This window comes from Microtus ochrogaster, chromosome 21, assembly GCF_000317375.1.
Source record: "Microtus ochrogaster isolate Prairie Vole_2 chromosome 21, MicOch1.0, whole genome shotgun sequence".
NCBI classification, from domain to species: Eukaryota; Metazoa; Chordata; class Mammalia; order Rodentia; family Cricetidae; genus Microtus; species Microtus ochrogaster.
In genome coordinates this window covers 47,350,421-47,364,594 of record NC_022022.1, presented here as the reverse complement: position 1 = coordinate 47,364,594, position 14,174 = coordinate 47,350,421, and the positions used below count along the sequence as shown (strand labels likewise).

The 14,174-nt window shown below is 43.6% G+C and overlaps 1 protein-coding gene across 2 annotated transcripts in view; it reads left to right on the top strand.

The window, feature by feature from the left end:
• Nucleotides 1-14,174, top strand: part of Usp33 (ubiquitin specific peptidase 33) — a 52,408-nt gene that overhangs the window by 3,482 nt on the left and 34,752 nt on the right. For both annotated transcript variants that reach the window (XM_005357478.3, XM_005357477.3), the window contains exons 2-6: nucleotides 8,627-8,758; nucleotides 8,904-8,957; nucleotides 9,360-9,422; nucleotides 10,939-11,091; nucleotides 12,814-12,916. In XM_005357478.3, coding sequence (XP_005357535.1) covers nucleotides 8,678-8,758; nucleotides 8,904-8,957; nucleotides 9,360-9,422; nucleotides 10,939-11,091; nucleotides 12,814-12,916 — 454 coding nt within the window. In that variant the 5' untranslated portion in view covers nucleotides 8,627-8,677. The remainder of the gene's footprint in view (nucleotides 1-8,626; nucleotides 8,759-8,903; nucleotides 8,958-9,359; nucleotides 9,423-10,938; nucleotides 11,092-12,813; nucleotides 12,917-14,174) is intronic.

The window sequence follows — 14,174 nt, the reverse complement described above, 5'->3', positions numbered from 1 at the left end:
CTCCCCCCTTCCTTCTTTTTTAGTTATTTGGATGGAATCTTATGTAGCCCAGGCAGAAACTTGTTGTATAGCTCAGGCTAGCCTTGAACTTGAAAAGCCTGCATCCATTCTAGGGTGTATACATTTCCCCCCCAAGACTATTTAGCCCTGGCTATCCTAGAACTCATTGTGTAAACCAGGGGGTGGGGTACATGCCATTAATCCTAGCACTTGGGAGGCAAATGCATCCTGATCTACAGAGTTCCAGGACAGCCGGGGCTGTAACACAGAGAAATACTGTCTCAATAAACCAAGGCAAAATCAAAAACTTACTGGGTAGACCATACTGACCTCAGACTCAGAGATCCCTAGTTAAAGGCAGGAGTCACTATGCCAGCTTGCCTCCCGTCTTAATGAGTGTCCTTACAGTGCACTGCAGCCTTTCTCCGTCCTTGCTTCATCATAAATAAATAACAGGAAAGGTCTCTTGGACGGTTAGTCGAAGGAGACATTGCATATTGCTCCCAGTCCTGTACAGAGTGAGTTCTTAGGGTGGTCACAGAGACCGGAAGATTAACTTGGGCAGCTTCAGGTTAAACTAGATCTTGGCAGCATGGACTCCCTGGTTTCTTTACATGAACATGAATTGACTGTACACCGTGGTGGGGTTCCGTGTGATATTTCAGTGCGTGCATCCTGGGATCCGCATCGTCTTTGAGGCTTTCACAGTATCTGTTGAACTCATAACTTCAGTAACAATATGGGTGTGCGTGCTGCGTCAGAAGATGTGAGACATGAATAGAACAGCCTCTAAGGACGGGCCACCGAGGGCTTACTGCTGCAGAGACTCTGGAGCTGTCCCCAGTGTAGCTGCGGTGTGCTGTTTCCTAATTACCTCTGTCCTGATGACTGTGACTGCTCCAGAAAGGTTCCCTTGTGAGGGCCAGGCGGGCTCCTGGAGTGGTAGAGGAACTTAGGAGAGAGCAGAGCTCTGGGCTGGGACCCTGCAGTGTGCCCGGAAGTCATTTGTACAGCTGCCGTGAGGCCTCAGATAGGTTCAAAGGGCACTGTGGCAGTGTGTTCCTGCGAAGACAGTCCTGGTGTGACTTACAAGGAATGGAGTTGAGAAGTGGTGAAAAAAAAAAACAAACCAACAACCAGAATTCGGCACTAGAAAGTAAGGAGGGAATTTAAGAGTAATGATGGTGGAAAGCCACCTGTCATGGGCCTTCAAATTAGTTGTTTCAGAAGAATAAAGGAATGAGTGTCAGGTGGGAGCAGGAGTGATTGATAAAGACGAATGGTCATTCAGAGGCGCCAATCGCACCGCGTGCTGGCGTCAGGCCTGCATTAACAATTAGTCTGTTTCCAGGGCTTGTAGCAATCCTGCCCTGACCTACTGTGAGTTGGTGAAGGTATGGGGCTGAATGCGACTTAAACGAGACTCTTGCTGACAGTTTTCAACTGATTATGAAATCCCAAAGAAGGAAATTTTTATCGGTTTTGTGGCAGCATTACTCAGATGACTTAGAATTTTTCTTTACTCTTTCGTTTTGAGACCAGGTCGCCCCTGGTAGGCCAGAGTGGCCTTGAACTAACAACTTTTTGGCTTCCAGTTTAGGGCAGGGATGAAGGTGTGTGCTGACACTCCTGGCAGGGTTTATTGCATTGTGTTCACTGACTCCTCATCCAGTGAGAATGCAAACAGGTCAACCGTTTTCTTTATGCTGGCCGCATTTGTTTGCCTGTCTGAATAAGTAGTTTGTGTGGTGCTGGGGAAGGAACCTGGGACCTCACGTCTGCCGGAAATACACAGGATCACCGAGTGGATCTCCCGTCTGCCGGAAAGACACAGGATCACCGAGTGGATCTCACTTCTGCCGGAAAGACACAGGATCACCGAGTGGATCTCACGTCTGCCGGAAAGACACAGGACTACCTAGCTGCACTCTCCAGATGAGTTGTTCATGACTGGCTGTTTCTGTCTTTGTAGCTCTGGCTGGCCTTGAACTCACTATGTAGACCAGACCATTCTCAAACTTGTGGGCATTCTCTGCCTCCCTAGTGGTGGAATTATAGGCAGGGGCTACTGTGTGGTGCCAATGACTGTTCTTGGTCTTTTTTGAGTTAAGACTTAAGGCTCAGATTACTTAAGGCTTTTATTGGGTCTGTGTCAAATTTGTTAACCCCTCTCTCCCATGTCTGTCAGAACTAATTCAACTAGATAAACTAAAATTGACCATTTCTTATTACTTATTGGTTAGGGTTTTTTTTTTTATTATTTCTTTTTATTTTTAAGATTATCATATAATTATGCCATTTGCCCCTTCCCTTTCCTTCTGCCAAGCTATCCCGTATACTTCCCCCTTAAGCTCCTTTAAAGCATGGCCAGGTTTTTTATTAATTGTTTTTACACTTAGTAATACATATATATTCCTAAATATAATCTGCTGAGTTACTTGTATGAACGTTTTCATGGTTGGTCACTTGGTAGTGGATGACCAGCTGGCGTGCTCTGCCCTGGGGAAGACTGTCTCTCTCTCTCTCTCTCTCTCTCTCTCTCTCTCTCTCTCTCTCTCTCTCTCTCTCAACAGTTCTTAGCTGCCGTAGTTCTTTAGCAACGTTGAGGTCTTGTGGGTTTTCTCCAGTCTATTCTTTCTCATGCTTGGTCAGTCATGCTCATGAGACTATCACTTCTGATGTTACTAGGAGACACAGTCTCACAGAAAAGCATCTGGTTCTTTGGCTCATACAGTCTTCCCACCCCATCTTATGCAATGTTCCCTGAACCTTAGGTACAGAGTTATTTTATAGGCATGTCAGTTGGAGCTGGGCCCCACAACTCTGCATTTTGATTGGTTGTAATTTTCTGTAATGGTCTCTGTTGCAGAGAGGAGCTTCCCTGACGAAGGGTGAGAACTGCATTTGTCTTAGGGCGTGAGGACACACATTTACAATGTAGTTAGGAGTTAGGCTGGTTTAGTAAAGTGGTATTTGTAGGTTCCCCAAGATGCTTGACTTACTAGGCCCAGGTAATCAGGCTGGGTTTCCAGAACCAGGCATGATTTCCTTCCTGCATGGCTCTGAAGTCCAGTGAGAGCAGTTGGTTATTGCCAAGGTGTGCGCACCACTGCTGCGCCCACAGTCACTGTGTGCTGGTCACTGTTGTTCATAGGTGTCATAGTTGACAGAGTTTTTTCTTTGTCGGAAATACTGCTTTCTATTGACAGATCTCAAAGAATTTTTGTTTGGAGTGAGGGTTGGTATCTTGAAGCTAAGCTTTGGTCTTAATAATTGTGGCAGTGTTAGAAATGGATTCCACAGATGTAAAAATAGGAGACTTTTTTTCCCCCCGAGGCAGGGTTTCTCTCTGTGTAGCCCTGACTGTCCCAGAACTCACTCTGTAGACCAGGCTGGCCTCAAACTCACAGAGATCCAACTGCCTCTGCCTCCCACGTGCTGGGATTAGAGGTGTGTCACCACCACCCTTTATCGGAGACTATGCTCTTAATAGACCTAGACTCTCACTAACTGGACATTCTAATTAGACAGGTATTTCTAGGAAGAGAGACTAGAGATTTTACTTTTTAAAAATAAAGAGTTAAGGATGATTTGGATGTTTCAGGACTGCTTGCGTGAACTGTGGAGCTTCACACAGGTGTGAAGGGTTTGCTCCATAGGGTATTTGTATGAAGTACAAGAATCAGCTTTACAAAAAAAATAAATAAATAAATAAATAAATAAGCTGGGAGTAATGGCATACAGTTTAATCCCAGCACTCGGGAGGCAGAGGCAGGCCGATCTCTGTGAGTTCGAGACCAGCCTGGTCTACAGAGCTAGTTCCAGGACAGGCTCCAAAACCACAGAGAAACCCTGTCTCGAAAAACCAAAAAAAAAAAAAAAATAAATAAATAAATAAATAAAAGAATCAGCTTTACAATCGTTTAGATGTTTTATTTTGTGGGTGTGCGGGCATGTGCTGCAGTGCCTTTGTGGAGGTCAGAGGGCAGCTGAGGAGTTGGTTCTCTCTGCCCACCATGCAGGTCACTGCAACTCAAGTCTTCAGGGTTGGCAGTAGTCATGCTTTTTTTTCTTCTGGTGTGTTTTTTGTTTTGTTTTGTTTGTTTTTAAGACAAGGTTTCTCTGAATCTTTGGAGCCTGTCCTAGGGCTAGATCTTGTAGATCAGGCTGGCCTCAAACAGAGATCTGCCTGCCTCTGCCTCCTGAGTGCTGGGATTAAAAGCGTGCACCACTACTACTGCCCAGCCATTTTTGTGTGTCCTTTAGAAGTTGAACTAAAGGATTTAGTTGTTGTAACTGCATCTGAATACACTATAACCAACACATCCTTAAAAGGATCATTTTGTTGCCAAACTGAAACAACTTACTAAAGCTAGGTTTAAAACAGGAATACAGAAGGCCTTCAGTTTAGTTTTGTTTTTTTCTTTTTTTCTCTTTTCCTTAAGGGTAAAGCCCATTTTAGAAGTTCCTTTTCAGGGGGCTGGAGAGATGGCTCAGTGGTTAAGAGCATTGTCTGCTCTTCCAAAGGTCCTGAGTTCAATTCCCAGCAACCGCATAGTGGCTCACAACCATCTGTAAAGAGGTCTGGTGCCCTCTTCTGGCCTTCAGGCATATACACAGACAGAATATTGTATACATAATAAATAAATATTTTTTAAAAAGTTCCTTTTCAGTCCCCACCTCTTTATTTTCTCTGAGGCAGCCTTGAGAACCTTCCCATTCCACTAGCAGACAGCAGAAGTTCTTAAGAGAAATGTATAGCTTGTTTTTTGTTTCCTTCTTGTTTCTTTCCCTTTTTTCCCCTCTTCCTTTCTTTCCTATTTTGTTTAAGAGAAGGTCTACTGTGTTTCCCAGGCTGGCCTCGAACTTCCAATTCTCCTTCCTCCATCTCCTGAGAACTAGATTATAGACGTGTAGCACCAAGCCTAGCATATTTTATTAAAATTTTTTTATTTTGTGTATTAGTGTTTTGCCTATGTGAACCATGTTTGTACCTGGTGCTTGAGGAGTCCAGAAGAGGGTTCAGAGCCCTGCATCTGGAGTTACAGATAGTTTTGAGGTACCATGTAGGTTTTGGAAACTGAATGCAGGCCCTCTGCAAGACCAATAAATACCTTAATGTCTATGCCATCTCTCTAGCCCCAGATTTTAATTTTTTATTGTGGCTAAATCTGACCCTGTTGTCCAAATTGTCTTTCAGATCTGGACTCAAGTAATCATTCTGCCTTGGTCTCTTGTGTGATTGCTGCTACACACAAGCAAATGTGTGTCAAAATGAGTAAAACTGATCCATGAGCTAAAAATTTGAATTAACAAGTTATCTTGAAGGGACTGAAAAGGCTGGGCATGGTGGTACATGCCTTTAACCGCAGCTCTTGGGGGGCAGAAGCTGATCAATCTCTGAGTTCAAGGCTAGCCTTGTCTACAGAGTGAGTTCCAGACCAGCCAAGGCTATATGGCAAGATCCTGTTTCAGAAAAACCGAAACCAAAGCGAAACAGAATCTTCGATGACAAAAGGAATTTGTCTTTGAAAGCTGCAGAATAACAGATGGTTTTCATTTAAGACATCGTCATCATGAGGAAAACCCTCTGTCCCCTGCTGGAGATGCTGCTCCACGTATACTGTCTGACATGCTCTTATCTATGAAAAATGCTACCCACACATGAAACACAGAGTGGGTGGTGTAGTATTATCCAGTGGGTGTACATAGGAAGGAACGGGCTAGCCACCTTGTTTGGCTCAGTGGAGAGTGTTGCCCAGCATAGGGATCATTGCTTACCAGATCTGATCATAGATGATATCAGCAAATGAAGCAAGAAATATGGCAAGCTGCGAGTCTCCTGAGAGGTACTGGATAAAGTTCAGCAAGACCAGTTTTCAGAAGACACCCGAGGCTCTGGCGGAGCCTAGGTGGACTGGGCGGCTCTTCCAGAGGACCTAGGTGCAGTTCCCAGCGGTCCAGTCCAGTGCAGCTCCAGCACTAGGGGAACAGACCCTAGTCTAGTCTCCGTACACCAGCACTTGCACACACTGGTATACAGTCACAAATACACATTAAAACCAATACAACCCTAAGTAAGAACAGGAAATGACAGCAAAGAAGTGCCGAAACGTTCAGGAACTTGAAGAGTGAAGAGATAGGATTACAGGATGAGAGGAAAATGTGTTGTCAACTGAGCATCGAAGATAAGTGCTAGAATTTATGAAGAACCCAAAAGTTAAACGTTCCCCCAAGCAATCATCCAGTAAACTAACCAGAAAACAGACAATTCTCAAAAGCAGAACTACAGATGGCCAGTAAATATTTGAAAGGAATGCTCAACATGAACATGCTGCATTACCAGGGAAATGCCAGTTAAAGCTGTGTTCAGACTGCTGACAAGCAGAGTGGCTGGCCTCACGAAGACAGGGACACATGCTGGGGAGAATGGGGAGAGGTGCTGCTGGTGGGGTACGCTGTGGCCGCGGTGGAAATCGGGATGGTGGTTCCCCGGCCTGTAAGACAGAATGTCCAGCTGCGCCCTGCTGGCTCTGTACCTGAAGGGATCTAAGCCAGCACATTGTATAGGCGCTTGCACGTCCATGGCTACTGAGGCTCTAGTCATTGTAGTCGAGTGTGGAACCAACAAATGAGTGGATAAAGAGAATGTGGCATATATACACGCTGTAGTTTTATTCACCCATGAAAAAGGATGAAGTTATGTCACTTGTAGACAAATGGATGGACTAAAAGTCACCATGTTAAATGAAATAAGGTAGACTCCGAAAACCAGATGCCACATTTTCTGTCCTATGTAGAACCCAGGTTTTATATCACAGAAAACTTGAAATGGGTTTCAATTACAGCTGTATTCCCATGCTTCATCATCTGGGAGATGCTCTATTCTGTACTAGGAAGACAGCAGAGGTCATCAGCATTTTAAATTGTGCAGTTGAACGATCCAGCGAAGGCTGAGCTGGCCCTGTCCTCTGCCTGCGGGTGCCACACCTTGACCATTGTGTCAGAAGGAGGTCTTCCTTTTTATTGGAGTACACATTGTTACAGTCCCTTTGGAAAAGAATCTTGTTGCAAAATCTGTTTTTAAAAACGAGCCCTTTGCTGGATAGTGGTGGCGCACACCTTTAATCCCAGCACTTGGGAGGCAGAGGCAGGTGAATCTTAGTGAGTTCAGAGCCCTCCTGGTCTACAGAGCTAGTTCCAGGACAGCCAGGGCTGTTATACAGAGAGACCCTGTCTTGAAAAACAAAAACAAATAAAGCAAAAGAACCAGCCCTTGCAGGCTGGGGTTCCAGTTCACTGATAGAGCACCTGACCAGCATGTACAAGGCTCTGGGCTTGTAAAACCAAACCAACCAAAAATAAAAAACCTCAGCCTTTTATAAAGTTTAGTTTCTAAGGGTTCTTTTATGCTTGTGTGTGTACAAGTAGAGACCAGAGTCCAATGCTGAGTGTCTTCTACTTTGTTATTTTTTAAAGATACAGCTAGCTGGGGTAACACAGGACTCAGAGGCATGAGAGGCTCTGAACTAAATAAAAAACCTCAGCCTTTTATAAAGTTTAGTTTCTAAGGGTTCTTTTATGCTTGTGTGTGTACAAGTAGAGACCAGAGTCCAATGCTGAGTGTCTTCTACTTTGTTATTTTTTAAAGATACAGCTAGCTGGGGTAACACAGGACTCAGAGGCATGAGAGGCTCTGAACTGGATGGAACACAGCCTGTCTAATGTAATGTGTTCCAGGCTGATTGGGGCTACATAATGAAACCTTGTCTCAAAAATCAAACAAAAAGCCTGGTGGTGGTGGCCCCAGCACTCGGGAGGCCGAGACCTCTGAGACTGCCTGGCCTGTTAGTGGTTCACTCTCGCTGCTCTAAATTCTGGACGTCTCTCCAGGCTCATGGGGCATAATCGTAGAGTTCTGTCTCGTTTTCATTTAGTTGGGATCACTGTTCTATACTGTATGTTGTTCCATACCAAAACCCATTATTTTATATATTTGTTTGTTTACTTTTGTAGTTAAGGTAAAAGAGCAGTTGAATCCAGTTCTCCCCTCTTGACTGGCAGTGCATGTACTTAGGTATAAAAAGGAGAGACCAGCCTGGTCTACAAGAGCTAGTTCCAGGACAGGCACCAAAGTTACAGAGAAACACTGTCTCAAAAAACCAAAAAAAAGGAGAGACGAGAAATGGGTAGAAAAGGACGCTAAACATTATCTTAAAAACAGGAATAAGAATGTTAGCAAGTGTTTAAATTGAAGTCCACAGTGTAGTTAATAATTCAAATTCTGAAAATTTTTCCAATATTTTATCTGCGTGTGTGAGCGTGTGTATGTGTGTGTGTGTGTGCATGTGTGTGTTTCGGTACACTGTGCTGCGGTGTGTGTGTGTGTGTGTGTGTGTGTGTGCACGTGTGTGTTTCGGCGGTACACAGTGCTGCGGTGTGTGTGTGTGTGGAGTCGAGAACAGGGTTTTGAGTCAGTCTTCCCCTTCCTAGTCAGTCACCAGCCCCAGGTGCGGCTGCACGTGCTTTGCAGGGCAGTCTGTATGTTTCTTATGTCATCTTTTGCTTTGATCATTTTTAGCTTGTTAACATTTTGTGATTAATTTTGGGGTCACTTTTCCTGTAGGTATTGCTTGATTTGGAAAACCTTGAAAAACAGGGAAAAAAGTGTAAGAAAATGACGACTTTTCGAAATCATTGTCCACATTTGGATTCAGTTGGTGAAATAACAAAAGAGGATTTGATACAAAAATCTCATGTAAGTTATATTGTAATCATCCTTAAAAAAAACCATACTCACTTTCCTCTTTAATACAAATTTAAGTAAATTAATAGAACACTCGTGTCAAATTTAAAACTCATGTATTGCTATTGTGGACTGTCTCCTGTGTTTACTCTCCTAGGGAGCTTGTCAGGACTGCAAAGTCAGAGGACCCAATCTGTGGGCATGCCTGGAAGTATGTATATGTTTGTATGGTTTTCCTGAAAAGTTTGCTGTTGTAAATTTATACGTATTGATCACAATTTTTGATACATTAAAGAATTTTATGTGAGTATACTTTTAAAATAATGACAAAAAATTAAGGTTTAAACTTTGGATGGATTTTAATTCAGGTGTGTTTGTAGAGTTTAGTAAACCACTCAGATATTTTTATCTTTACTTTTTATTGAAGTTGGGATAACTTTCAGTTTTGAAATACTTAGTCTGGTCTTTGTGGTTGATACCTTGTAGTTACGTTATCTAACTTTGGGAAGTAATTATAGAATTAAAACATAAAATCAGAACTTAAGTGGGACTCTTGTCATGCTGTTTGTAAACTCGGTGCGTCTGTGATAACGTGTGCGCCTTTTCTTTACAGAACAGGTGTTCCTACGTGGGCTGCGGCGAGTCACAGGTCGACCACAGCACCATGCACTCGCAGGTATTCACATGGTGATGGGCTGCATGGCAGTGTTGGGGCTGCGCCTAGGCCGAGCGTGCACGAATCCTGGCCGTGCACGAGCGTTTTCAGAAGAGCTTGCGGGAGCGGAGAGCCCGTGTGACAATAGTTCAGACTGTGACGGTGCCTGCGAGGCTTCTGTGTATCCTAGCCCAACCTGGCCTGGAAGCTGGAATCCTCCCTTGGTCTCCTGTGTGTCACACCACAGATGTGACAGCACACCAGCCTAGAGTTCTTGCTGTTTAGAAAATACTAAATTCACTAAAACTTTGCTTGTTCTCAGTGAAAGGTCAGAGGGTGGGGTTTTGAGAAAATCAGCATTAATACATGACTATTGTTGAGTACTGATAAAAGAAGTAAGCATACATGGATGTGTGTGGAGATTACAGGTGTAGTATCAGACATGGAGGTGGAAGTTAGTGTAGATGTGTAGGTTTCTGTTCGTTTTAAAGTTAGTTTTTATTAGTGTGTGTGTTGGAGACGTGTGTGTGCCACTCCATGCGTGGGGGTCAGAGGATGCCCTTCCTCTGTAGGCTGTAGGTTTGATCTCAGGTTGTCAAGCTTGTACCAAGTGCTTTTTCCTGCTGAGCTGTCTTGCTGCCCAGTGCAGGTTTAACTGCCTGACTCCCTTCCTCGTAATCCAGCTCTTGCCCTTTCCCCTGCTCTACACACCACTCTGACTGAGTGCTGTTGACATCGCTCCCGTTGTGTGGCACTTCCCATGTGACTCTGACGTGAATCTCGGATCTGTTAGGTAGATCTTCCACTCTAACCTAAGTTTCTCTAATGAGTGCTCTCTTTAGATGCCCACTGATAATCTGCAGCAGCTAGTCTCAACCAATGTTTGCAGTCTTAGGCAACATTATACAGTTTCTTCCCTGTGTATTGGAAGTGGTACTTTCTATGGCCATCCCTTAGAAAATTGAGAAATCAGCCAATCATATCTTGTATGTTCTGTGCGCTAAGCCCTCACACAGCTGAGAAGGCTATTGACCAACTGTTGCTTGAGTTGTATTGTGCTTCCATGTAAATAATGTGTGTTCCTTTGTAGTTCTGTTCTCCTAGACTAAACAAACTAGCACTCCCAACTCCCTAAAAAATGCTCTGTAGCCTGGGCGGGGCTTAGATCCGCTGTGCAGTGGAGATGATCTTGAGCACGTGATCCTTTGGCTGCTGGGATTCCAGCAGTGTCGCTGTACCGCCCATAGTGTTTCCTTCTGCTCTCCTTTGCTAATGCAGAGCTGAGGAGCTTCCACCGCTGTGTTTATCTTCGTCTTATGAATGAGGGGAACAGATGCTAGAATAACTTGGAGAGTAGGTTAGGTACTGTTCCTGTGTAAGCGTCTACAGTTACTCTGTACAATTTTTTGATGTGTTTATGTGTGTGTTCTAGATTAGCTGTTCTGAGTAGGCTGTTGCTCGCCAGAGGCTGGGCTTCATTTTGGGTTCCTTTGCAGAGTCATTCTCAAGCACATTTTCTCTCCTGTGAGCTGTGTAGGAGACCAAGCATTATCTGACTGTGAACCTCACCACTCTTCGAGTGTGGTGTTACGCTTGCAGCAAAGAAGTATTTTTGGATAGAAAATTGGGGAGTCCTCCTTCATTGCCTCATGTAAGACAACCTCCACAAACACAAGACAACACTGTCCAGGTAATCTGAGTTTAGATAATATATGTTCAGGAAATCATTTCAGAATTTGTTGTGCAGTTGGAATTTACGAAGCAGGCCTGGGTATCTTACTTGTACTTTTAAAGCCAAATGGAGCACTCATGCCTTGCTTCGCTCTTGTTTAGCACCTAGTGAACAGGAGGTAAGGGTGGGATTTGAGGTGGAAAACACCTATCACTTGTAAAAGTCTTTAAGGAAAGGTTGGAAGGGATATTCCATATCAGGTGCTAGATTTTCATTAATAACCTACGCATAGTGCCTGTGTTCAAGTTCCTTTAAAAATTTTTTTAAAAAATTAACTACAGAGTAGTAGGTTTCCATATAGCTTTTAAAAAAATAGTTAGCTCTTTCTGCAAATCTGAATCTAGGAAGGCGGTAAGGTCTTCCTAGGAAGGGAGAGAGGTCTGCAGCTGAGTGAATACAGCTTCTCCCCTGTTCTCTCCCCTTGGCAGCCTGCTACTCGCTGTTATCAGTGGAAAAGTGTAGAGATGCCAAAACTTAGTTAGCAACAGGACCAGGAGACTCAACAGACAGGTTTGTGCAGATGGAGGACTCTGGTTTGCAGAGATCTGTGCCATGTTTGTGGTTACATGTGCATGTCTGGCAAGCACAGTGATGCCCAGAGAAACAGTGGGTCTGTGGATGGGCTCCTCTGCCATGTCCTTTGTTTCTGTAGAAGTTACAGAATCAGAAAAGACAAGGCATACCACTAATTTACATAAAATTAGTTTTTGAGTTTGCATTCAGAAATGCCATTTATAAAATGTTTTTGGGGGACTAGAAAAGCGTCTTTGGTTAAGAGCACACGCTGCTCTCACAGAGGACCTGAATTTGGTTCCTAGTGCCTCTACTGGGTAACTCAAAACTGCCTGTAACTCCAGCTCCAGGGGGTCTGGCCCACCCTGCACCTATTCTCACATACACACATTCTCACATAGATCTGCAAATATATAATTAAAAATAAAAAAGCATAATTTTGGCTGGGTCGTGGCAGCGCATGCCTTTAATCCCAGCACTCAGGAGGCAGAGGCAGGCAGATCTCTGTGAGTTCGAGGCCAGCCTGGTCTACAAGAGCTAGTTCCAGGACAGGCTCCTAAGCTACAGAGAAACCTTGTCTTGAAAACAAACAAACAAAAAAAGCATGGTTTTGTAGATATTTTCTTTCTGTAAAATATAAATACAAATTTTATAATAATTGCTAATGCCATAAACTCTTAGGGTTCTATCTTTATCATTGTTATGTTATCTTTTTTAATTCTTAAAATTATTTGGATGTGTGTCCATGTGAAGGTGTGTGCACAAGTAAACGCAGATGCCAAAGGACTCTAGGAGAGGCATCAGATCCCCAGAAGAAGAGTCTGGACAGTTTAGAACCCAATGTAGATGCTGGGGATCAAATTAGGTCCTCTTGCTCTTAGCACGAAGCCATCTTTCCAACCCTGCTGTTATGGTTGCTTTTTGAGCAGGGTCTCATGTAGCCCAGAATGGCTTCTAACTTACTACCAGACAGGACTGTCTGCACCCCGTATCCTTTTGTCTCTGCTTCATGAGTGTTGGGGTAACAGGCATGTGCCACCATGCTGACCAGTTTGTTTTAATATCTTTTAACAGTTTTGCAGTGTAGATGTTATATAAGTTAAAATTAAAGTGTGTTTTGATATTGTAAGAATTTATTCAAATGTGTTATGTCTTTTTGTTATTAAGGATTTTAAAATACCCAGCAATACAACACTGAAAACCCCTCTGGTTGCTGTATTTGAAGACCTGGATATAGAAATAGAAGAAGAAGATGAGCTGAAGGCGAGAGGTAAGGCTCCTCTGTCAGCATTCCTCTCTGGCACGGCTATTCCCTGAGGTCTGAGAAGTGTGGCCTTGCCACCTTGTGTTCGCAGGTCGTGCAGGCTTGGTTTGTCACAGCTGACGCCACCTTTTGCTAGTCTTGCCTTTTGTGAGCCTTTTGTTCCCAACCTATTTTTGAGTTTTCACCTGCCAGTGATTGCTGGGCTGATGTGAAGGTATTGCCCTAGCAGGCTGCCTAAGGAAAGCCGGACTGTGGAACCTGAACTCAGCCCTGAGCCACTCAATTTTACTTCCACCCACCAAAAAGAAAGAAAAGAAAAGAATAGAATTTTCAAGGGGGCAGCATTCATTTGGAAAAAGAATCAGGAGATTCCAGTGGACCTCTTGCCCTAGAATTTCAGCTCCTGGATTGTCAGTATTTTCCATATTTTTGAGGCTCAGAATCTTTAATATGAACCTTGATTTTTCTGCTAGTTCTTAGAACACAGGACTTGTGTGCATAGCAAATAATCACCTTTCCCTGAGCTGCATCATTTGTCCTAGTATTTTACTTTCTTATGGTTGTTCTTTTGCTTTTTTTTTTTTTTTTTTTTTTTGAGACAGGTTCTTTCTGTTATGTAGCTCTGGCTGTCCTGGAACTTGTTATGTAGACTGGGGTGGCCTTGAACTCACAGAGATCCACTTGCCTCTGCCTCTCTAGTGCTGGGATTAAAGGCATGCACCACCATGGTTGGCTTGTAATTCTATCTTTGAAGTATTTGCTGTTGCTCCAGTGTGTGTTAGAACTTGATCTCAGGGGCTTACAATGTTGAGTACATGCTTTTCCTCTGAGTTAGCATCCACACTGACGGTTTCTCTTTTAATGATGAGATAAACTGATGAAGACAGAGCACACATAGAAGATCTAAAGATACAGCCTTGGAAGGGAGCTGCTGGGAGGGCTGGCATCATCAGGTCAGCCTCCTCTTGGGCTTTGGGAGGAATGAAAATTGTAATCTTAACTCAAATTTTTTTTAAAAAAAAATGTATTGTTAAGCCAGGCATAGTTGCACACACGTTTAATCCCAGCACTTAAAAAAAGGCAGGAGGATCTCGGTGAGTTCGAGGCCAGCTAGTTCAAGGACAGGCTCCAATGCTACAGAGAAACCCTGTCTCGAAAAACCAAAAATTTCGTTTAGTGAAAGATTTTTAGAAGCCTGACCTCTGAGTTATTCAGACTGTTGTCTTGTATTTCCATGTTTTGTTAGTGTTCTTTTTTTGTTGTT